The 26551-nt window shown below is 40.8% G+C and overlaps 1 protein-coding gene across 10 annotated transcripts in view; it reads right to left on the reverse strand.

The window, feature by feature from the left end:
• Positions 1–506: 506 nt before the first annotated feature.
• AGAP1 (ArfGAP with GTPase domain, ankyrin repeat and PH domain 1) overlaps positions 507–26551 on the reverse strand; it is a 579218-nt gene continuing 553173 nt past the window's right edge. For all 10 annotated transcript variants that reach the window (XM_040357546.1, XM_040357547.1, XM_040357545.1 and 7 more), the window contains 2 exons: positions 8719–8974; positions 507–5978 (listed from right to left, as the gene is read on the reverse strand). In XM_040357546.1, coding sequence (XP_040213480.1) covers positions 5763–5978; positions 8719–8974 — 472 coding nt within the window. In that variant the 3' untranslated portion in view covers positions 507–5762. The remainder of the gene's footprint in view (positions 5979–8718; positions 8975–26551) is intronic.

Consider the following 26551-nt stretch of genomic DNA (forward strand, 5'->3'; position numbering starts at 1 on the left):
AATGGCTACCCAGGAGTGATTCTCCGGACTGTTGATGTAGGAATGGAGCGATTTTCTTTGCTGAACCCACTAGCTTATACCCTGACCCAATGGCCGGCCTTATTATATTTGGTGAGGGTATAAACTAGTAAGGGAAATCACATTGTCCTTAAAGTATAGTATGTGTACAATCTTTTAAGTAATGGCCTAGTTACCCACAATATGTCCTCTAAATGGACACTAGCACTGTAAAATGATGGTTGGAATCTAAATGCTTAATCAGTTGCAATAGATTGTTTTTTTTACTAAAGACACTTTTCTAAATAAGGTCCCAGGCCATTTTTGCCAAAGGTAATGTAATGTACAAGCGATAGTGGATGTAATATAAAACAACAGACACAACTTTAAATATTGGTATGTCACAAAAGGGCTGTAATAAAAATCTTGGCCAATGTCTGTAAAGAAATGTTAATGATAAATGTTCCGGTATTCCAAAAATCAATCAACACATTTTCTTTCTATTCAAATATTTTTTGTCCTTTTTTATTTTACATACATTTTGCATCCTCTAATAAGACACGATACAAAAGAATTCTGTATAACTTAGACAACATAATCAATAGACACCGAAAAAATAAAAACGAGAACTCCGTAGGATCCACCTTGGGAACAAAGGTGATACAGAGTGGTGATCGGAAATAAGATACACACTACTCAACTGGGCAGGATCTGGCTCCACATCCGATCAGGACATAAAAAAATTAAATAAACGTGGCCCCGTCTAAAGTTCATGGGGTGGATGTTTTGAAGCTAGACCCTCTGCCAAAGGAAAATGGTAACACACCGTACGCATCTCCCAAGTCTTCTAAACGTCAGGACACACATTCCCTTTTACTGTAGTACTCACACACTCCATTCAGAAAACGTAATCACTCAGGCTCCATGGCGATAGGCATCTCTGTGCCACAATTTGGAAGCGCTGGTTAGACTGTAAAGGGCTGTAGGCAAACATTTGCTTGATAAATAAAGATGTAAGATAATTCTTTTCTTCTGTAGTGTAGAATTTCACCTTGCAGAACAAATCTGAAAATGTAGGAGTCCCATTCTGAGCCAGATACGCCATCATAATTGTCAAAAGTGGAGATGTTTTATTGATGAAAAATTGGTAAGTCCTAGGATGCCATCAATTGTATGGCAAATTGGCCCCTCTCCTTCTTTAGACCGGTTTCTCTAGTTTATTGATCACCGATATGTCCTAGCATGCTTCGTCCAATATGTCCCTTCACTGTTCATGGAAATGGTCTATAATAAGATATTCAGGAGGAAATCTTTACTCTTGCAATGCCAGCTTCCAAGGTTTCGAATTATTATTTTTTGAAAACCCCCCCAAACAAAAGTGCTAAGTACAGCTGAATAAAGCTGAAATACAGTGGGGAGGTGTGGAGGTCTGGGATTAGGCTGTGTAGTGTCAGAAAATCCTTCCATTGATTCCTTTCTGCTTCGCATTCTGCACCAATTTCACTGGAGAACCCTAGACTGCAAAATTCAGTATATCACTTGCCTATTATTAATGTACTATTAAACTATTTAGGGAGTTTGTCATATTTATATACCTAACAGATCATTTGGTAATGTATTTATTAAACTAAAGGCTCTTACTCATTTGGCGCTTAAAAGTATATCTGTTCCACTTTCCTTAAATGGCCCTTAAATTATATCTAAAGCTAAAACTTATTTTGTTCCAACTCTGGATAGAACAGGCAATGGTTAAAACTTCTATTGGTTTTCTTTTGCTATCTATGGGTCATTGGGAAGATTTCCCTTCACTTACTGCCCTGTAGGCGGAACAAGTGGGAAGGATATGACGTGGGAGGATATCTTTCCAATGTAAGAGAAATCATATATTATGATAGGGAACATGTGTCCCTATTGGAAGATTTTCCCTCTATTCCTGTTTTGATGGCAACTCAAAATTCCATATTTACCCTCACTTTCATCCCTGGCGACATTGGTGATCAGGACAATAAGAAAGAGTGCATCTCACTACTAGGGGCACAGACCACAATAAAAAAAAAAAAAAACAGACAATTGTTCAAACCCCTCACCACTCTGTTCAAATCCTAAAAAAAAATGCATTTAGGTATACTTTATTATTAGGTACCCCAGATGCTTGCAAGTCACTTCTGCTCTTCCATTGAGTGTACTGAGGCCTCAAAAAACAATGGTACTACAGAATGCAACTAACAACCAACATTGATGGTCGTTGTTTTAGGCACTGACCCCTGCTTTTGGATACCTCAAAATTAGCTAGTAAACCTACCTGTCACAATGATAGGCATACACTAAAGCATAATGCAGAAAGGTCAGGGCCAGCCCAAGTGATCAGCAAGTTTGGTCAGTAATTGCATTATAGAAAGAACCAGATCTTGGGGTCTCAGGAAACCATTTTGGGGAGAAGAAGCTACAAAGCTGCCTGTTTGCAGGTGGATTGAGATTTTCTATTCATTTTTCTAAATATACGTAGTGTGTAGAAAATATTTGAAAAAATCAAATATTAGAAAGAACGTAGTGTTAAAACAAAAGCACAAGGCAACATTTAGTCCAACACTGAGATCTGTTACGTTTTTAAAACCTACCAACTATAGGAAGCCAGTACAGGCACAATCTGCAGACTACACTACAATCAAATAAGCTTTTCTTTTATAGGGAACCTAAACTGCACATTAGGAGACATTTTACCAAGACAGTACAAGGAGCAATAAGGATGTACAAAGTAAATTAGTCCAAAAGAACCAATCTGAAATCTAATAACTAATCTAAGTGTACAAAAAAGAATTCTGATTAGTTACTACTGGTGACTGAATGTACTTTGTACATCATCTAGATTGTAAGCTCTAATAAGCAGAGCCCTCTGATTCCTCCTGTATTAAATTGTATTGTAACTGTACTGTCTGCCCTCATTTTGTAAAGCGCTGTGTGAACGTTTCCCGCTATATAAATTCTGTAGAATAGTAATCATCATTGCTCTTCGCACTGTCCTACCGAACATGTCAGGCAGAAAGTACTGAAAACTGGTGGTTGATTGGCGAGTGCCTTTATTATCCCTCCCCAGTCCACTAGCGTAGCTCAACCCTCATAAGGCAGAGCTTCAAAAGACAGTATAAAATCTAAAAAGTCTGCAAACTGCCTGTTGTCAAAAGAATGGAAAAAATATCTGATAATTTGGGGTACCCATACTTTGTGCATTTTAGGCTTTAAAAAAATGAACAAATAATTTGCAGCCCATAAAAGAGCCGAAGAGCCAAAAGACATCTGGAAAAATGGCACATTTGTTGCTACGTGTATTTGTATTATTGTTTTAGTTAAGAATTTAAAATCTTAAAGGATAACTAAACTTAAAGACAAAGATGTAACATACTGCAGCTTACCAGTCGTTAGATGTGGTGATTGCATTTGTTTTAATTTTTCAGGCAAAGAACATTTTCAGCAAGTTCAGACAATTTTGTAGTGCGGCTATGGCTCCTTCCACAGATATGGTGAAAGGGTGAGCGTAGCCACCCAGGGACAGGAAGTGTGTCACCTGCAGGATTACCAGGTGACAATAAAGAAAACAAATGCAGCCACATTATCTAAGGACTGGTAAGCTGCAATATACATTTAGATACGCTTTAATTGCTCTTTTCCAACTTCAGTACTAAGTGGACCCTAGGATTTTCTGCATTACACACACAGTGAGAATTTCCAACGTAACATGTCTGAGATTAGGTACGCTTACTACAGTTATGAGGTTTGTCTGGACAAATCAATGACAGGAGTGAAGCTATAGCTATAGTTTTGACGTGTTCTTTGCGGTCTGTACCAAGCCTTTAGAAATATCATACAATACACCAGAGTGCTGGTCACATATTAGCAATGCACATTGAGCGCGCATATAGGTGCTTACGTGCATGAGACCTAAATGAGCTGAAATGCTTTAATAATACTGCTATAGAGTACAATTGTTGTCTTTTTCAGAAACAATTATTATAGCTCTACAGCTGGAAGGTTACGTTCACTTGGAAATGGTCAAAGACAGCGGTAGTCAAAGACCTCACCTCCCATTTCTAAACTACATTTCCCATAATTCTATGTTCAGCATTGCAAGTATTGGTAGCCCTATATGCGCCATCCAGTATAGCATATTTATTGGCTTTTGAACTGCCAATAAAAAAAAAAGCAACAGACGAAATGTTTGAAAGTCTACTCTAGATTTACATTCGTATTTCTATGTACTGAACAGTAAATTACACTGTTGCACTGAACTGTTATTTGATGTGTTTTATGAATGTCAAAACTAACATTTTAACTTGTGGATGCAAATGCCAAGCATGAAATTTCATAACCTTGCTTGCAAGGGATATGTACCAGTAATAAATATTTAATCAGGTCCATCCCTGGGCATATTTACATAACTCAGGTCAATGACATTTAAATGAGTGTAGTGCATTTCTTCTACAGGACCCCATCTCGTGAAATGCTCTCTATATTAATCAGTCTAGCCAGAAAAACTATAAAGCGCATGGTGAAGAGTGCCCTTTTTTGGGCTATACCCACCAACAGTCACATGTTATACAAATTCAATAAGACAGTGTTCTGTACAATACTATGTGCAGTGTGCATTGCACATGAATATACACAGCTCTGTACATGCATATACACCCAGCCCTTATCTTGATGCCCTGATCTTTAGAGCAGGCATTCTGTATACAGAGCTTTCCCTGAAAAAATATGTTCCCTCTTCCTTAGTGCAGTAACTAATCCTAATTAGTGTCTCTTATGTAAGCCTTTAAGGAAAAAAATAAATGCACTCAACCATATAACCACCTCAATTATGATGATTTTTTTTTTTTCTTTTGCATATCAGCTAGTTGAAATGACCCAGATGCACAGTTGTAGGGGGTGGGGGTGGGCGCAATACAGGAATGGAGCCAAGTGACAGTGGTGACTCAGGTGCCTGGCAATAGTTTCATAAAATAAATAATTTCTGTAAATTAAAAAAAAAAAAATATGTATATATTTATATATATAAAATCTCACAATGCATGATGATGCAGCAAACAGCTGGTCTAACCTCACCCTGAAAAATGCATTTACGGAATATTTTTTTTTTATTCCTATATTTTTGGAGGGGTTACATTTAGAGGAACATACGCTTTAAAGCGCAGCGAGATTATGACAAGGAATCTGAAGATGGGGCCTAGAATGTCTCTCCTAATATGATTCTTGTAAGAATATTGCAATCACATCCCTGTAATCAGCGGAGCGTGGAGAGAGCTTCCTCCTCAGCTAATATGCTCCCTTCTACATGATGAGTAATCATGTCCTATTAAACAGCGGTACAGGCTGAGGGAACTCAACTATACAAGTGTAATGAAGCCAGCATTCTCTGAGGACAGATTAGCTCCAAGTGATTTGACACATAGCATCATTGGAGCCTCAAACCTGACAAACTCAGTGCCTGCGTGTGATTTATGTGGAGCAGTACTTGTCAGATGAGAGCAGAGCCTAAGTGTTCTGCTGGGGTAGAGGTGAAATGTGCATATAACTGACAGCTCTCTACCTCCTTTCCTTTTGATTTTTTTTCTTCCTGCCTCCCAAAATGCCAGCGAAGGCTCAGTCTCTTCTCCCCCTTGTTCTGTGCACTCAGTGCTTTTACACCTCCCATGTCATTCCTGACTCCTCCCCTTGCGGTGCGAGGAGTGAGCGGTGCTTGAGTCTGTCTCCTTTCCGTAAGATTTTTTTTTTTAGATTAGGGTGGGCATGAGACCTCCACCTCCCGCGTTGCTGTTGTTGTTGCGGTTGTTTTTTCGGGAGAGGTTTGGCGTGGCCATAAGCACAAACTGTTCATCAGGGCAGCCATATTGCAACAGGAGCTCTCGCACCTCGGGAGTGACAGCTTGCTTAGCGTACGCTAACGCTGTGTTCCCATGGAAGTCCCGTGCCATCACATCCACACCGTACTGGGGAGAAAAAAAAATATATAATTTAGTGTATATATAAGCATAAAACCAGATCATAATGCAATGAACTATGAATGCACAATGTATGTGTCTTGGGATACATAATGAAAGTGTTTTACCTGTTGTATACAAATATATACAGTACTGCATATTACCCTGTTAAACTGGATAATTTGACTTTAACTCATATATCTTTGCCCACAGTGTTTAGCAGCGTATGTTTATGCACAAAGGAGGAAGCCCCCTAAACTGGTCATGTTACAGGCTGATTAACCTGTTACTGCCTGTAGAAACCTCTCATGCATCCGGTTGGATGTCAAATGATGTCCTCCTGGATCGGGCCACGCAGCGGCGTAATCGGTCACCAGCTGCATCCACCGGACACAGCCGGTGACTGGTCACTGTACCGGCCCACTGCCGGTACAGTACCATGTGACTGGTGTAACCAATCACGACAGTTGTAAACAATGAATGGCTTCCTTTTAAAGCCCCTTTTACACGATCAGCCCGCTCGGATCCACATGTCCGTTTTTCAGGCAGATCCAAAAGAGCCACCCATTGACTTGTATGGGCAAGCGGACGTCAGTGGAGATTTGTCAGCTGACACCCGCTTGCCATCCGATAAGAGCTGCTCAAAACACGATACGTTCGCCATCTGTCCAGCAGATGGGATCGGATGAAAACGGACAGGCGGGGTGGGGGTCTGCACAGTGAGCAGAGACAAAACTATCAAACACTTGCTCAGCGTGGATCAACAGAGGGATCCCCCGCTGAGTTGCAGAGTCCATGTGAAAGGGGCCTAAGCCATTCATTGTATACAATTTTGTTTCTAGCTGTAATTGGTCACAGTGATCACATGATACAGACTGGGCCAATCACGACCCATCTGTGCCATTTGAAGAGCTGCGGCCAATGACATCTAATCACAACAAAACAAACTGAATGAATCGATTTCATTCAGGAAAATGCTTGCATATAGAAATGAAGTTCACTGCTATATGAAAATATAATTTGTAAAAAAAAAACATTATACTGGTAACATTATACTGCTCTGGTCACAGTGTGTTAAAAAAAAAATAGAAAATTCTTACTGTCAAAGTGTATTAAAGCTATTTTTTTTTTTACTTTCTTAATTTTCCAAAAAAATGTGACAAAAAAATAAAAAAATAAAAAAACTTAAAAAAAAATGCCAGTCCTCCTAATAAAGACACTGGACTGTCTACTCTCTAAAGAGGGGTCATTTGGGGGATATTTGTACTGTCCTGCTGTTTTCAGGCCTCAAGAAATGAGATAGGTCATCAGGACTGATCAATTTTCAGGTGTGTTTGTGGACTTTATAACTTCCTACAAACAAAATAATATACACTGAGTTGGGTTATTTTCACCAAAGAAATGTATCAGAATACATTTTGGCCCAAACTCATGAAGAAATATTATTTACAAAATGTTATAACAGAAACAAAGAAATGTTTTTGTTTTTTTTATTATTCATTTATTTAGCAAAAAAATTAAAACCCAGTGGTGATTAAATACCACCAAAAGAAAGCTCTATTTGTATGAACAGAATGATAAAAAAAAATTTGGGTACAGTATTGTATGACCATACAATTGTCATTCAAAGTGTGACAGTGTTAAAAGCTGAAAATTGGCCTAGGCAGGAAGGGGGTAAAGTACCCAGTACTGAATGTCCAACTTTAATTTTAATGCTCTTTCCAGGGATAATATCAACAGAAAAAGCCAAGCACACAGCTCACCCCCTGCCCGATATGTTGCGCCCCGCACGCTGTGGGCTTAATCACAGCCCCAGTGTGAGAGGCGAAACATGTTAAAGGGGGTGTGTCTGGAGAAGCAACAAGTCCATACTCATTCATATATTCATGCACTGGGTTGGTGAACAGTGTTTCTTCCTTTCTCTGTTGATGCTCAGTTAACTTGCCACAATCAAGATAACTCGTCTCCTGGCGCTAAATTTCTGTCCTGAGAGCTAGAATATCTCTGTACTGGGTAAGGTTGAGTGTTTAATTGTCATAGCCTGGTTGTCACACTAATGTGTTGGCTTCAATACTTTCAGTCACTGACCTGCAACAAGTATACAATTCAGGAATTCTTATTTTTATTTAACTATCATGGGCTTCATGCTTTTTTGTGCCATTCTCTCATACTTCCTTTGGCCCAGATTAGCAAATCGGAAGGGACCTCTGACTGTCTTCTATTGGCAACACTCGATTTTCTCATCATTACCGTTTCTATACACTATAAGACAAGGCTATTTCACCCTTACAGTCTGCCTGTTCAGACAGGTTTCCAAGATAAAGTACAACAAACAATAGTCACTGCCCCTACCTATGAATGGTATAATAAGGAGCGCTGGAATGGGCGTATAAACATACAAAAACATAGAATATCCAGGCTCAAACTTACCGACCAATCAGCAACCAACCAAATTCCCCTGTCTAACTGGTGCGTTAAAAACAGAGGCTTAGTTGCACACATCTGCAAATGCATGTGTAAGCTGCAGGCCCCTTCAAGGCGCTCTGTGTAAACTGCAGTCCTAACTGCAACATTGCATTTTATGTCTCCTCAGTGGGAGCACATGACTGCTGATGGATAGATAAGGGGCAGGTACTTTTTCCAAGATAAAGTAGGGTTCTACATATCAGGTATGGTCCCTTCCATGTTTGGGTGTGGATGACCACCCTTTAGGGCAACACCATAGAAACCGGTTTATTTCTGAACTCACCCATATAAGCAGCTGCACAAGTACCACGTTGCCCTTACGACAGGCTAGATGCAAGGATGTACGTCTGTCTCCTTCTCCACAGGTTTCATTCACTTCCTCGCGGGAGCCATGGGCGAGGAGCAGGATCACTGTCCGCAGGTCCTCCTCTGCTGTGGCTCGCAGTAACTGTTGTCCTAAGGGCAAGTCCCGGCAGGGCAGGGGAGCCAAAAACAACCTCTGTTCATATTTTGCACGAATCCAGCGTTCCTTCTCTTCCCTGATAATAGAAGACAACAGGAAGTAAACAAAATATATAGTTAGATGCAAGCACTGGGATGACACTATGCAGTCATATTACATAAAGTTTTTTTTCTTTTTTCTTTGGATACAGTAGGAAAGGGATCAGCTTTCCTCTTTTACTGTAGTCTCAGTGTCCTGGTTACCATTTTAATCCAAATTTTTAAACTGCGAATTCACTACACTAGTAGAATTTCATTCATTTTTTTTTGTTTCAAAGTGGTTTGTTTGATATCCTAATCATTAGTTGGGTCAAAACAATTTTTGTTTTCAACTGCAGAAATAAAATTCAAATTCAAAGTAGCAAATACATTTTTTTCTTGAATAAATACATTTCTAACAGCCAATGGGGTTTTTGTTCAGGAAATACATTCATCGAAAAACAAATGTTAAAAGCACAGAAAATTTTGAAGTACTTTCAAACAACATTGATCAAGTCATTGGATATACTGGAAAACTTTGAACAAATGTTCATTTAAAAATCTACTAGTGCATGGCCAGGATTTGTTAGAAGAGCAGGAGGAGAGAAGAAATCTTCCAACGGAGACAAATATTCAGGTTACAACTAAGATACAGGATTCCCCTACTATAATGAGATTTCCTATTACTGCCAGTTGCGTAACCGCGACAAAAAATTAAGGTAAGTCTTCCCAGTGAGATGCAGACAACAAAAATATAACCTTAGAGGAGTTAAGCTGGTCATAGATGGATCAAATCTTGGCCCGTTCAGCAGGGAGCGGCCGAGATTCAATTAATCTATGGGCAGGCTGGTTGTATGGAAGTCGATCAATCCTATCCAGTACAAACGCCTATTGGATTTTGTTTTTGGTGATCCCTACCGGTGGCTATAGCTGCCAGCAGTAATCATTGTGATGCGGGAGGGATCCCCCCCACATAAACACTGACGGTGTTGATGGGATGATCAAGCAATTTTCTTTCCTTTCACCTTCATGTGCTGCCTTATAACACCTCCCTGCTCTATCTAAAACAAAAAATAAAAAAAGTTTTGGGTATACCAATATTTTAGAAGTCTAAAATGAAATGTAAAATATAATCAAAATTTGTTACCCGATTCAGGCAATTTTCTGGAGTGACAGCCTGAGGTATGTGAATGGCCCCCAAATATGCTAGGGGAGGGAGAGCAATCAACAGGCAAATTAAGGAAACTGCAGGGATTGTTATTGTTCCTGCACTGATAAGCTGGAGAAATTCTCTCTGCTCCGCCCTCTTTGCCCATTCACTGAAACAACTAGTAAGGCCCCTTTCACACGGACGGTTGTTTTGCCACAGCTAAAAGCATGTTTATGTTTTGCTGGAATTCAAGACTCCAGGCACAGCGATTAGCTGCATTTGTACAGTGCTTTTAGCTGCGGTTGCGTTTAACCGCGGCACGATATTGAACGGGGATCCGACTTGGATCCCTGCCAATACCAAGCACCGTGTTTGGTATGAATCCGGCATGGATTCCCCCTACAGGAGCATACCAGGCCCTTGGGTCTGCTATGGATTGTAAGGAGAACCCTGTACGCAAAAAAAACAGCGTGGGGTTCACCCCAAAATCCATACCAGACCCGTATCTGAGCAGCAGCCCGGCCGGTCAGGAAAGGGGTGGGGATGAGCAAGTGCCCCCCTTAACCGTTCCAGGCTGCATGCCCTCAACATGGGGCAGCCTGGAGCATCCTTTTTGGGGTCCCTCTGCTGCTCCAAGCCCCTCCCTCCTGTCGCGTGATGCCACAGCAAGGAGCTTGCTATAGGGGCACCGGAGCTGAGCTGAAGCTTCGTGTGTCTATTCAGAAACGGAGCTGCCATTCAGCCCCGCCCCCTCTCTCTCCTGATTGGCTGAGTTTGATTGACAGCCGTGGGAGCCAATGGTGCTGCTGTTGTGTCTCAGCCAATCAGGAGGGAGAGTCCCAGATAGCTGATGGACTCGTTGACATCGCTGGACAGATATAGAGTTCAGGTAAGTATTATGGGGTGCTGGGGGGGGGGCTGCTACACAAAAAAGGTTTTTTATTGTTAATGCACAGAATGCATTAAATTAAAAAAAAACTTCTAAATATACAACGTTAAAGGATCTGCTGATGGCTTGTCACCAGATACAACAGCATACCATGAGAGGTCTAACGATGCCCATGCCTCGACAGGTCAGTGCCGTTTTGGCAGCAAATATTGGGTGGGTGGTCATAAAGTTATGGATGATCTGTGTATTATGGTATAAAATATAAATACTGTGAGCAAACTGGTATTTAGAGTAATTCCATTGTACTCACCAATTTCTGCAAAATAAATTGATACACACAACTATAAAATTCAGTTGCTAGCATAATATACATTATTTCCTTTTCCCAGACAAAACTGAAAAATTAGGTACTTTTAATGAGTTGGCAGTCATGTGTTGAAGTGATTGTAAGCCCTCACCTTGTAAAACAAACCATTCAGTTTAAAATAGAAATGAAAGGCAAAACCTTGGTGTGTATATATATATATATATATATAAAAATACCTTGTCCTGTCGGGACAAGCCTAATCATTGGAGGAGAGCAGGCTGGGTTTCCAGCACAGCTAGAGAACTGACCACATTGTGCTGTCCTACTTAATGTGGTCAGTTTTAAAAAGGAAAGCAGAGGGACTGAGAGGAACACCAGGGATTTCACAAAAAGGAAGCAACACAAAGAACAGGATATGTTTCCATACAAGTACAAGGTACAGCAGGCACATATCAGGAATATGAAATGTTGGGTTTACATATTCTTTATAGTGGTTCTAAAGGCTCAAGGTGTTTTACCTTCATGTCTCCAACCCCCCCCCCCCTAACACTCACCTGAGCCCCATCTCAATCGAGTGATGTGCATGAGAGCATTGGCTCTACGGGGACTCCCACTCCTCATTGGTTCCAGCTGCTGCCTTAGCCATTTGTTTCCACTGCTGTAAATCACAGTCAGCGAGCCAATCAAGAGTGGTAGGGGAGGGGCCGAGCTGTGGCTCTGTGTGTGAATGAACATGCAGGGCCACAGCTTGGGAGCCCCCAGGGCAAGGTGCTTGTTCTGGGGGCACTTGGCAGGAGAAAAAGGCCAAGAGCGCCATTAGGGGATCCGAGAAGAGAAGTATATGGGTAAGTATAACATTTTTTTTTATAATAAAAAAAACAAACAAGGAGACTTTAATATCACTTCAAGCCACTGCAAAGCGTGTCAGTGCAATTTTTTTGTTGCTATAAATGTTTTGCAACTAAAAGGCATACATCTTTTCGAACTCAGACCACTTTCTTATACGTTCTACAAGGTAAACTTCACAAACTAAACAAAAGGGGCTAGATTCAGCAAGAATTTACGCCGGCGTATAGATACGCCACGTAAATTCAAAGCTGCGCCGGCGTATCTTCTTTCTGTATTCAGAAAGCAATATACGCCGAAATTAGGCTAAGATCCGACTGGCGTAAGTCTCTTACACCGTTGTATCTTAGGGTGCACATTTATGCTGGCCGCTAGATGGCGCTTCTGTCGTTTTCGGCGTAGAATATGCAAACGACCTAGATACGCTGATTCACAAACGTACGTGCGCCCGGCGGAATTTTTTACGTCGTTTGCGTAAGGCTTTTTCTGGCGCAACGTTGCTCCTGCTTCTATGAGGCATACGCAATGTTAAGTATGGACGTCGTTCCCGCGCCAAATTTTGATTTTTTTACGTCGTTTGCGTAAGTCGTTCGCGAATAGGGCTGGACGTAATTTACGTTCACGTCGAAAGCAATGACGATTTGCGGTGGAATTTCGAGCATGCGCACTGGGATTCTTTCACGAATGGCGCATGTGTAACGGAAAATACGCGGGGTCAACAATAATTTAAATAAAACACGCCCACATCATCCCCATTTGAATTAGGCGGGCTTACGCCGGCCCACATACGTTACGCTGCCGTAACTTAGGGCGCAAGTTCTTTATGAATACGGAACTTGTGCCCTAATTTACGGTGGCGTAACGTATCGGAGATACGTTACGCCCGCACAATGTTACGCAGGGCTACCCGAATCTAGCCCAAGATTTCTATCCAAGCTGCAGGGATATACTGTAAAGAGATCAGGACCAAACTATATTGGCCTTCTTTCAGCCTCATAACCAGGAGGGTAAAACATATGTTCCCAGTCTGATTTTTTTTTTCACAATTCCTAAAAATGATTTACCTCTACATTGTTTACTATATTGCCATATGTACATTGTACGGTTTTACACCACTGGTTACAACTACACAGACAGAATAAACTTGAAAGGATTGGATTACTGCAAATTTTAGCAATCAATTGAGGGAAACCAAGATCCATGATTGTTAGCAGGAAAGTTTGGTTTCGCTCACGTAACTTAAAATCACCCATAGCTGAGGCTTTTGTATTACACACGGTGTAAGATAGCACTGCTATTAACGGTCTTCAAGCTGCACATCTTCAAAGCTTTTTCCAACATCAGGCTCAGTCTTACATTTCAGAACTCCAATTCCTACCATGTTCCAGCAGTGGCGGTCTCCCTGTCACCATTTCTGCCTTCTACCATTCAATTACTCATTTCTCTTCTAACAGTAGTCGATGGGCTAATCCTTTTCTCTGTTATTAGTGGAGCTCCTGCTGAGAAGGGAAGGCCTCTATGTCAAGACCCCTGGCTGTGTTTACACTTCTGGAGGTAATCTAGTGTCAGGTTAGCTTTAATCTGCTTCTAATCCTTCTGTGTAAACAGTTTCTCCAGAGAGTAAATCTGGATTATCCTTACACGGTTTCCTGTACATGCAGAGCGACCCAGGAGCGACCCCACAACTTCCCTGGCAAGGAATCACAATGAGCTGTTAGCACATCACACGGGAGCGATGGATACATTACAGGCCGCTGCAGGTGGGAAGGCCTGTGGGACAATCCAATAAAGACCATCAAAGGATTTCAAGTGTGTTCTTTCAAACTTTTACCTAAGTGAGGTGAATGAGCTGCCAGTCTTCCCTTAATCACAGGTCATTAGCCAATCAATTGCACAGGTAGATTGAAGAAACATTTGCTCTATTGTAAAGCAGCCTTTATCTCACTTACAGAATGAAACTAGAGAAGGAACGTAGGACCACTACACAAAGAAAATGGGCACCCCCCAGGGCAGAAGCACCCAGTGTAACAGTTCTGACTTATAATTGCACTTTATTGTAGCGGAATTAGTATCCTTACTAGTGTAAAGGGGGAAGCACTGCTGTGACTACAGGGGTGGGTGTAGAGAAATGGCTTAGCTTGTATCACAATATTCCTAGGCCCCGACAAACACCTTAATGACCCATGCCACTACTAGCGGCTTGACCACAACATAATGCAGGTGGTAACATGCTGTGTATATGAGTTGCCATCCATTCTGAATTGCACCTCAACACACACAGTAAAAATATAAATAAATAAAAAAAAGGAATGTACACTGGACCAGCCTTCTTCGATCAGGGTGGGTTTCTTCAGGGGTGCTTTGGCAAAATGGCTAAAAATGTATAAAAAAATTGTATACAAGCCAGCGGGTGGATCAATTCTGACTTTTAGTTACACAAAGATACTGGTTTTCATTATGTACTAATACGACTTTCTAGACACCGGCATCCTAACAATCAATGACGTCATCAGTTAAAGCGGTAGTTCCCCCTCAAAAAATTTTTACCCTTAGATTGATGCTCATTTTGTCTAGGGGAATCAGCTAGTTGTTTTAAAATCGAAGCTGTACTTACCGTTGTAGAGAGCGATCTTCTCCGCCGCTTCCGGGTATGTTCCTTCTCCTTCCCGACGGTCGCATCTATCGCGTTGCGATTTTCCGAAAGTAGCCGAACGTCGGTGTGCAGGCGCCGTATAGAGCCGCGCTGACGTCCGGCTTCTTTCGGCTACTCGTGACGCGATGGATGCGACCGTCGGAAGCCTGTCGGAAGACAATCAAAATGGGAACGCCCACTCCCGAAGACCATACCCGGAAGTGGCGGAGAAGATCGCTCTCTACAACGGTAAGTACTGCTTCGATTTTAAAACAACTAGCCGATTCCCCTAGACAAAATGAACATCAATCTAAGGGTAACATTTTTTTTGAGGGGGAACTACCGCTTTAATAAGGAGGATGTCTGCTGCCTCCACAGCAGCCTTGTTTGACCCTCAGGTGCCCCTCTCCCTCAGCCCTGGGGTGATATTAACTGAATGATAGGGAGAAGAGAAACATTGGAATACTAGTCAGTACCAGTGTGCAAGTATTTGTTTTGGAAGAATAAATCACCTCTAAGGTTGGGTGTCCTACGTGTGGATGTTGCTGCACTATGCAAATAGTTTTTTACATTTTAAAATGGGGTGCCTGGAGACTGTCCATAATGTTTAAGGGTGCTTTCACTGAAAAAACTAAAAACGGTTGAGAAACACTGCTCTAGACCACGTCACAACAGACAGAAGTGACTGCTCCGTGTGTTCTGTGCTCTGCCAAAAATAGAGCAGGTGCGATTTTTCGTGCAATGAAGCACGCTGATGGCCCATTTGAAAACAAAATTGCCTGCCTTAAAGCAACTTGTGTCAACGCAGGATGTTATTGCATGACATTAATGCTGCAAAACTACTTTTATGGTAATCAGACAAAGAAGGCCCTGCTATATACTAATTTATTTGATTGTAAGTAATCGCAAAGCTTGGGGGTTCCTGTAAAAGTCAATTTACAATTAGATGGCAGGTACTGGATACAAAAGTAAAACCACCTCGGAAATTGGAACAGAATGCAACCTAGGAACAGATACTTCGAGCCATCCCTGATGGGAGAACACAGTGATTATTGCTAGCAACTATAGCCACTGGCAATAATGGCATGTAATAATCTGGCATGCTGGTTGTACCCAAGTTCATCAAGGGATCTACTTGGGTGCAATCAGCCTGCCCATAGATGATTTGGATTTGGCTTGTTCCTGCTGAACTAGCTGATTTATCTAACCATCTATATTCAGCTAAAAGTGGTTGTAAAGGTTCCCATTAAAAAAAATAAAAATAAAAAACATGTCATACTTACCTCCACTGTGCAGTTAGTTTTGCACAGAGTGGCCCCAATCGTCCTCTTCTGGGGTCCCACGGCAGCCTACTTGGCTCCTCCGCGCAAAAGAGAACCCCCTCGGGAGAGCGCTTCCCAGAGGGGGTTATCTTGTGGGGGGTGCTACGGATCAAAAAACTCACGGATCGGAACGATCCTCGGATCAGGAGTCACGGATCGGATCATTTTTTGGATCAGCAAAAAAAAAAAATTATTAAATGTACACATCAGATTCCCCCATCAGAGCCCCCATACATCAGATTCCCCCATCTCCCCCACTGCTGTAATATCCATGTAGTAATCTTGCTTCATTTTTCGGTATTTTGACATAATTAATATCCCTCTGTAGTCTCCCTGTGTATCATTTTGATTGGTAGTGTGCTTTAAGTCTTGGTGGTTGGAAATCAGCACAAACTATGCAGAACTACAAGTTACATATAGTTACAAATCCCAGCAGCCAGAAAGCAGCAGCACATTATGGAATTACCCAAGCTTTTCTATGAAACTTCTAGTCTCCCAAGTAAGGCCTGCAGCCACGAGTACCTTTGTGTCCTCACTGAAGTAGCCGTTGAATAGTCTGACATTTTTATCTCCGCATATGGATGTTATGTTGTACCTTGAATTCAGCCGAAACAGTGCAGGTGTCTGGATTTATTCTGGTACAGGTTACAAAAACATATGTGCTACCTGTATTGGCGTTGGCGGCGGCACTGAGCGCAGGCGTCTGTATATGTTCTCAGAACTACTAGAAGGGAGGGAGGGGTGATGATGTCAGCACGCACCTAAGCAGCCACCGCCGAGTGTACCAAGATGGCCGACCGCTCCGGAGCTAGGCCGATGCTGTGGCCTTTCTGTGGATCGCGTTGTGTGCCCATCCGAACAGGTCGACCCGTTCGGATCACGGATCATACACTTACCGTCCATAGCCGCCGAGTGTATGTATGACTCGGCCCCGCCCCCGGGTCATTGGATTTGATTGACAGCAGTGGGAGCCAATGGCTGCGCTGTTATCAATTTATCCAATGAAGAGCCGAGAAGCCGTGGAGAGAGCGACGTGGGATTGCGCCCATGGAAATTCTGTGCTCAGGTTAGTAAAACGGGGGAGCCGGACACTGCAAGGTGTTTTTCCCCCTTAATGCATATTATGCATTAAAGGGGAGATCCGTTTTTTTTTTTTAAAGCCAGCAGCTACAAATACTGCAGCTGCTGACTTTTAAAAAATGGACACTTACCTGTCCAGCGTGCCCGCGATGTCAGCAGACGAGGCTAAGCAATGGCTCGGTCGTCGGCGGCTTCCACCGCCATCCTCAGTGAGGGAATCAGGAAGTGAACCCTTGTGGCTTCACTGCCCCATTCCCTACTGCACTTGCACGAGGATCGCGGCACGCCGTCACTGTTCCCTGCTCTCTCCTGGGAACAGTGTTTCCCAGAAGACAGCGGGAGGGGCGGGGTTGACGTAACAAGCCTGGACTCCCGCTGCAGTCAGAACCCGGAATTGGTGCAAATACCTGTCTCAGACAGGTATCTGCACCCCCTCCAAATGTGACACGGGAGGGGGGGGATCCAAAAAGCGGAGGTTCACTTTTTGTGTGAACCTCTGCTTTAAGGGGAAAAAACACAAAGGTTTACAACCCCTTTAATGTTTACTAGATATGCCTATGAACAAAAGCAAGGTAAAGTCTCCATGTGCAATATGTAATTATTATTGTACATGGGAATAGTCTTCTTAAACTGATGTTGGCTTACTGACTCTCTGCAATGACAACTGGTAGGCAGAAACCATATGACCTAAGCTGCCTATGCTTTATGTTACACAAGGCAGCTCAGAATTTATTTCATTTCAGCAAAAATTATCTGGAAATGGTGACATATGCCATTCCAATTTAAGTAAAGTATGCATTTCAATGATGGGTCCAATCAATGAACAGTCAGTCTGAATACAGCCACACAACGCATATACGGTGACTCAAGACATTGCGTTACATATTTCTACCTGTCCTTAAATTAAATATTTAGGAGAAAAGGGAGAGAGGGAGAAAGATCGAGGAAAAAATAGGGTCACTCCAATCTACGCACAAAACTTGTGCTGTTCAATCTGCTTTATGTGGAAAAGTACTTTTATCAGAACAAATGTCAAATATTCTAAAAGCAGTAAAAAGCTCTTGTGATAATTATGTGCACCTATTATAAGCTTAGCCTTGTACAGACACCCCTACACTGCTAATTATCACAAGATATTCATCAGTCATACCACTTCTGGAATGCTGGCATCAGTTAGCTAATTAAATACAGTACTTGCTATATAGTGTGTAATTATCAGCAATATTCATGGCTATTTGCCACTACTGACCTTTCGTCCCTATGTCTGTCAGCATTATGAGAACTAAAGAGTGACAATGTTTAGTGATAGAAGAAAATGATTCTTTATGGATCAATATGATTTGGCTAAATTTTAACAATAAGAAAAACTAATAATATTCGTATCTATAGATCATACAAACCACCACTCCCCGGTAAATAGTGAAGAAAGCCCAAAGTCAAATAACATACAATGCTGTGAAAAAGTATTTGCCCCCTTTCTGGATTTTTTTTAGTTTTTTTGCATATTTGTCAAACTTAAATGAACATCAATCAAATCTTATCATTACACAAAGATAACCAGAGAAAATACAAACTGCAGTTTTTAAATTATGGTTTAATTTAAGGGGGAAAAAGCTGTCCAAGCCTGCCAGGCTATATGTGAAAAAGTAATTGGTCCCTAAACCTAATAACTGGTTGTGCCACCCAACAACTGCAATCAAGCGTTTGCGATAACTGGCAATGAGTCTTGCACATCGCTGTGGAGCAATTTTGGCCCACTATTCTTTGCAGAATTGTTTTAATTCAGCTACATGGGAGGGTTTTTCAGCATTAACGACCTGTGTGAGGTCATGATACAGCATCTCAATTGGATTTAAGTCTGGGCTTTGACTAGGCCACTCCAAAATCTAAATTTTGCTTTGAACCATTTGGAGGTGGACTTGCTGTTGTGTTTTGGATCATTGTCCTGCCAGATAATCCAAGTGCACTTGAGCTTGAAATCACAAACTGAAGGCCGGACTATGGCCCGGATTCACAAAGCACTTGCGCCGACGTATCTCCAGATACGCCGTGTAAGTGCAAATATGCGCTGTCGTATCTATGCGCCGGACTCAGAAACTAAGATACGCCTGAAAATAGGCTTCATCCGACTGACGTAACTTGCCTCTGCCGGCGTAGAGTGGGCGCATATTTACGCTGGATGTTTTTGGCGCTCCCATTGATTTTCTATTCACATATGCAAATGAGGGAGATACGCTGATTCACGAACGTACGTACGTCCGACGCAGTGCGCGTAAAGTCATACGTCCGGCGTAAAGTTATGCCCCATAAAGGAGGTGTAACTCAGCAGCATCCATGCAAAGGGAACAAAAGCCAATGTATTTTACGTAGGACGTGAATATGACTAGGCGTAGGTTACGTTCACGTCGTAGGCAGCGATCCGGCGTATCTTAGGGAGTAGTTCTGACGTGATTCTGAGCATGCGCACTGGGATGCGTCCACGGAACGGCACATGCGCCGTTCGTTATACGTATCTGTCTGGCGCTCGGCCCATCATTTGCATAGGGATCACGCCTCATTTGCATGGCTTACGCCCACTTCCACATACGCCGGCTTACGCCTAGGAAACCCAGCGCAGTTTTGGCAGCACTGGCTTTGTGAATCCAGTGCTTGCCTCTCTGCGCTGCGTCGGCGTACCGCAAAGGATATACGCTTTGGCGGCATAAATGTGCGCCAATGTCTGTGAATCGGGGCCATTATCCTTTAGGATATTCTGGTAGAGCTCAGAATGCATGGTTCCATCAATTATGGTAATTCGTCCATGTCCTGAAGCTGCAAAGCAGCCCCAGACCATCACGCTGGTGTTGCTTTTTGTGATCTGTTAGCGTGCTTCACTTTGTCAGACAGCTTCTATTTATGTGACTTCTTGATTCAACAGGTCTGGCAGTAATCAGGCCTGGGTGTGGCAAGTGAAATGTAACTCGGCTTTCCAAATAATTGTGGTTAATCACAGTTCATTCATGATTGAACTAGGGCCGAAACAACTAATCGATAACTAATCGATTATGAAATGAATCGATTACCATTTTCATAATCGATTAATCGGCCAGCAACATAATGGCTTAAAAAACAAAAATTAGCCCTTTATAGTACAAAAAGAGCAAATAATCACTACTGTTAATATTATATTAATACGAAAAATCTTTGTACATTTGCTGAAGGAAAGAATGTTGTTTGAAATTTTCACTTGCTTTTAACATTTTATGTAATTTCTGAACGAAAACCACATACACGGTCTGAAAATTCCTTTTACAAAGAAGTTTTCTATTATTTCTAAACTTCCCCATCACTGTAGTTGAAAACAAACATCGATTTGACCCGATTAGAACATCGAACAACGTTCATAAAATTATATTTTTTTTGAAGGAAGACGTTGTATGACCACACTTTTTTTTAAGATTATTAACCGATTAATCAAAACAATAAATCAGACAACTAATCGATTATGAAAATAATCATTAATTGCAGCCCTAGTTTGAACAGCTTTTTTCCCTTTTTTAAATAATAATTTAAAAACTGCATCTTGGATTTACTCAGGTTATCTTTGTGTAAAATAAAATTCATTCGATGATCTGAATCATTTAAGTGTGAGAAATATGCAAAGAAAAAAAATCAAGAAGGGGGCAAATACTTCTTCACAGCACTGTATACACCGTGAAATCTGCCGTAAAAACAACCCCTCAAAAGACGACATATATAATTCTATCCCTTTCTCTTACAACTAGAGTTGCACCAATACCATTGTTTTTAATCGGTGAGTAAGAGTACGAATACTTTCAGTCAGTCATTCGCCTATACCGATACTTTGTGGTGTCATTTGCGTCATTATAAAATAAATGGGCGGAAACTGCACTGCAAAGAATCGCATGTGTTTCGAAAAGGAATGAGGTGTGATTCCTGTCCGAATTGCATGCGCTTTCCCCCACCATTCCTGTGTATAGAAAGGAAAAAAGCGCCATCTAGTGGGCAGTTTATTCACTCTATAAAGCAGAGTTCCTCTGAAAAAAAAAAGAAAATGGTGTAGATTGCCGTAGATCAGTGGTCTCAAAGTACCGGCCCGCGGGCCATTTGCGGCCCGCGGACCAGTTATAAATGGCCCGCAGGCAGGGTGGAAGTGGGGGGAGCAAATGGTAAAAAAAATAAATATATATTTTTTTTTGTGAGCTGGTGCTATCTGGTGGTGAGCCGTTGGTATTACAAGTTATTACCACCAGATGTGAGCTGGCGCCATCTGGTGGTGGCCGTTGGTATTACAAGTTAAGCATTACAAGTTAAACAGCAATTCTAATGTCATTTTACACTATTTTCACTGCCATCTTCTTCCCTCTAATTAGAACCCCCAAACATTATATATATATTTTATCCTAACACCCTAGAGAATAAAATGGCGATCGTTGCAATACTTTCTGTCACGCCGTATTTGCGCAGCGGTCTTACAAGCGCACTTTTTTGGGAAAAAATTACACTTTTTTTAATTAAAAAATAAGACAATAGTAAAGTTATCCCCATTTTTTTTTTTATATTATGAAAGATAATGTTCCGCCGAGTAAATTCATACCCAACATGTCACGCTTCAAAATTGCGTCCGCTTGTGGAATCCCGACAAACTTTTTTACCCTTTAAAATCTCCATAGGCGATGTTTAAAAAAATCTACAGGTTGCATGTTTTAAATTACAGAGGAGGTCTAGTGCTAGAATTATTGCTCTCGCTCTACCGATCGCAGCGATACCTCACATGTGTGGTTTGAACACTGTTTACATATGCGGGCGCTGCTCGCGTATGTGTTCGCTTCTGCGCGCAAGTTTGTCGGGACGGGGTGCGTTTTCTGGCTCCTAACTTTTTTAGCTGGCTCCTAGATTCCAAGCAAATTTGTCAAACCCTCCCTTACACCAGTGCTGGGGGGTAATAATGCGCTCGCTGACACCAGTGCTGGGGGTTAATAATGCGTTCGCTGACACCAGTACTGTTGTTTTTGAAGTTTGAAAGTTTGCATGCGGCCCCCCATGGCATATGAAAACTTGTCTTGTGTCCCTCAGGTAATTTGAGTTTGAGACCCCTGCCGTAGATACTGTGGCGATCTATGCCCAGAAGTGGGAGCAAATACCTGTATTAGACAGGTATCTGTTCTCCCCGCCCCCCTGAAAGGTGGCAAATGTGACACCGTAGGGAGGGAGGAATTCAAAAAGCAGAAGTTCCTGCATGGTTTAGGAGATATTGACCCTGCATGCAGCTGCAGATGACAGCTGTACTGCAGGTCCGGTGTATCTTGCCGAAACTTGCCGCAGCTTTGGCCACTCACAGCGCTGGAGCCAAGTATCCTGGAGGAAACGCAGGGGAAACATGTCGGCTCCCTCAGCCAGGGCCCGGGCGCCGCTGCAGGGCTTCGTTCTAAGGTATTTTATAACGCGCTAGTATGCTATGCATACTAGCACAGTATGCTGTTGCCTTGCAAGTGGTTGTTTTTTTGTGGTTTACTACCGCTTTAATGTAAGTTCTAACATTTTTAATAAACTGCCCACTAGATGGCGCTTTTCCTTTTCTATACACACACACACAGGAGTGGTGGGTGAAATCACATGTGATTGGGACATGAATTGCACCATATTCCTGCTAAAATCACAAGCGAATCTTTGTAGTGCGAATACCACCCATTCATTTTGTATTGACGCAAATCATACAGCAAAGTATCAGTTTCAGTATTGAGAGTATTTTCACGAGTATGAGTACTCCGGAAAATGTTAGGTATTGGCGCCAACACCGGTATCGATGCATCCCTACATACAACGCTAACTCAACACGGTATAGAGAAATATACATGTAAAAAATACTAAATGTAGTAATTTTGTATATTCTACATGTACTATATTTCTTTAAACACTTTTTTTGGGGGTTTTATTTAAGTGATTTAGTGCTGTAACAATAAGGGATAGCCTTATATATGTTGCCCATGTCTATAACGTGGTAAATGCTTCATATGTAAGTAATGTCTTCACCTGTGGCTGCTCACAGAAGGGGGGCGGTGGTCCTAGCTGCAAGGAATGTGGCCCCCAGTCCTATCCTGCCTACAGCAAAGAGGAAGTGGAGCTGGAAGAGGAGATGAAGACAATGTATAGAGGAGTCTTTCTCTGCAGGGGGAGACCCTAGTCTATGGCACAGGAAGTGCTTTAGCAGCAACTCTACTGGGGGGCTGCATGCTTTCTAAACTGGGCTGGGTTGCTAAGGGTGGAGGAAGTCGAGAGGGCATAGCATTGATGTGGGGGTGTACATGCTACAGTGAGCAGGAGGAAATTTAAAGTGTATGGCTGGAAAAGTGTGTTCATTTGTGATTATATATATATATATATATATATATATATATATATATATATATATATATACACACACAAACATACACACATATAAATAAAAAAAATTATAATATATATATATATATATATATATCTCTCTCTATCTAAATAAATATATACACATATAAATAAAAAAATATAATATATATATATATATATATATATATATATATATATATATATATAAAAAATAATAAAAAAATATATATATATTATATTTTTTTTATTTATATGTGTATATATTTATTTAGATATATCTAAATAAATTAATACACATATAAATTTAAAAAAAAAAAATATATATATATATATATATATATATATATATATATATATATATATATATATATTAAAAAATTATATAAATAAATAAAAAAAAAAAAAAAAAATATATATATATATATATATAAACAATATAAATAATAATATATATATATATAAAATATATTATTTTATTTATATGTGTATATATTTATTTTGATATATATATATATATATATATATATATATATATATAAAAATAATATAAATAAAAAAAATATATATATATATATATAATATATATTAATTTTATTTATATGTGTATATATTTATTTAGATATTATTTTATATATATATATTATATTTTTTATTTATATGTGTATATATTTATTTAGATATTATTTTATATATATATATATATATATATATATATATATATATATATATATATATATATTATAAAATAATATCTAAATAAATATATACACATATAAATAAAAAAATATATTATATATATATATATATATATATATTATATATATATATATATATATATAAAATATATTATATTATATATATACACACACACACACATTTTTTTTATTTACATACATACATACATATACAGGCAGTACATTGTAAATATACACACACAAATATTTCAAAGTTTCTTATTACAATAAAGAATTACATCCGAGAACGTTTCCAGCTTACTGATCTGCGCCGATAGTATTTGAGCTGAAAAGTTGTCATAAGCAGAGTGATGGCATGTAGGAGAAGTACGAGGACTGTGTAATATTGATGTGTTTCTGACTCAACTCAGCCGCTTGCCCTGCAGCAGTGCGAAGCTCACTTACACAGCATGCAGGAAGGTGGGAGGTATCTGTGGATTTATGTACTAACAGGCGCCCTGCACATAAATATCCCAGAGGTGCCTGATCAATAGGATCAGTGTTTTGCCAACCTGCGAAATGTTTTATGGAGCACAGAGAACAGCAGAATCATTGATGATTAAATAAAGCCAATCTATTAGCCTTATTATGAGATAGTCGGGGTCTTCTGACACATGTTCACGCTCAATGACTGCTACAGATCACAGACAATGAGATAAAGCAGGCACGCTGCACACCAAAGGATAACACTTTGCACAGGCCTGGAAATCACAAAGCGGACACATTTAAAATGTGTCAAAAGACTGCCGTTTGCGTGTCCTACAAGCTGGTACACAAAAAAAAACAAAAATGGTTATACAAATTGTAAATTTTAGAACAAGAAAACATAACTTTAAAAAGATGCATGCACATTCTGTGGTCCCATTGTGAATACTGGAACAGTTTGCCTAAAGTTAACATTTATAGTGAGATAGAAATTGGTTTCTAACATAAAATAAACTTTATCTTTTAATTTCTTTACAGCCCTTCTGTTTGCATGCTCAGTTCAGGAAAAACCTGCCAGGAAAATAAAATCAAGGGCCACCATGTAGCAACGGGACTGCAGGGCACATTGTGGGCATGTCAGCAGGAGGCATAGAACAGCAGTACACTGATCTTCCTAATGATTGGCTGTGCAGGGGGGGGCGTGTCAGCACAAGTCTGGCCATTGGAGTACAGGCAAACGGTGCTCCCAAGTAGAATGCAAAGAAGAAAACTGACATGTGCTTCTATGTCTAGCGTGGTCAGTTTGAAATAGGAAAGCAGGGTAGTATTTCACACAAAGGAAGCAATGCAAAGAGAACAGGATACTTTTTCTAAATAAGTATATGGGAACACGGACACATATCAGAAATGAGAATTGTTGGAGTATCATACACTCTAACATGAGTTATTGATTCTCAAACATCACAAGGCCTCATACACACAGACGCATTTAGATCGGTCCATTCTACTTTGTATTATGGATTTGAAAACAGTTCTATTATAGCAAATGCCTCCATGCACACCGCAGTTTTTAGATCCATATGCTACAGCAGCATTAAGATTAGTTTCAGTATCAGATTAGATAAAAACAAATGCCCAAATCCTGCATCTGCAGACAAGTATTTTCTGGGTATTCTAAGCATGTAAAGGTTTGTAGTAACATTCACATACACTCTACTGAAGCTGGCTGCCTCCAAGTAACTTACGGTGCAAGGCGGTAGGAGCTAGCAGGCAGCCGGCTCCAGCTGTCCTTTGTTACTAGAAGGCAAGCACCCCTATTGGCTGAGGTTGCTGCTCAGGGACATCTTGTAAATAATAGTGTGTTATCAGCAGATGCCTGCCAGGGTGCCGAAAATCTGCTCTCCATACAAAAAAAGGCTAAGGGCCAGATTCTCAAACGAGATACGACGGCGTATCTCCAGATACGCCGTCGTATCTCTGAGTTGCACGGTCGTATCTATGCGGCTGATTCTTAGAATCAGTTACGCATAGATTTCCCGTAGATCCGACTGGCGTAACTGTGTTACACCGTCGTATCGTAACTGCATATTTACGCTGGCCGCTAGGTGGCGCTTCCGTCGAATTCCGCGTTGAGTATGCAAATTAGCTAGATACGCAAATTCAGGAACGTACGCCTGGCCGACGCAGTACATTTACGCCGTTTACGTTAGGCTTTTCCCGGCGTATAGTTACCCCTGCTATATGGTGGCGTAAGTGCGGCGTACCAATGTTAAGTATGGCCGTCGTTCCCGCGACGAAATTTGAAAATTTTACGTCGTTTGCGTAACTCGTCCGTGAATGGGGCTGGACGTAATTTACGTTCACGTCAAAACCAATACGTCCTTT

Source organism: Rana temporaria, chromosome 6 (assembly GCF_905171775.1).
Source record: "Rana temporaria chromosome 6, aRanTem1.1, whole genome shotgun sequence".
Classification (NCBI taxonomy): Eukaryota; Metazoa; Chordata; class Amphibia; order Anura; family Ranidae; genus Rana; species Rana temporaria.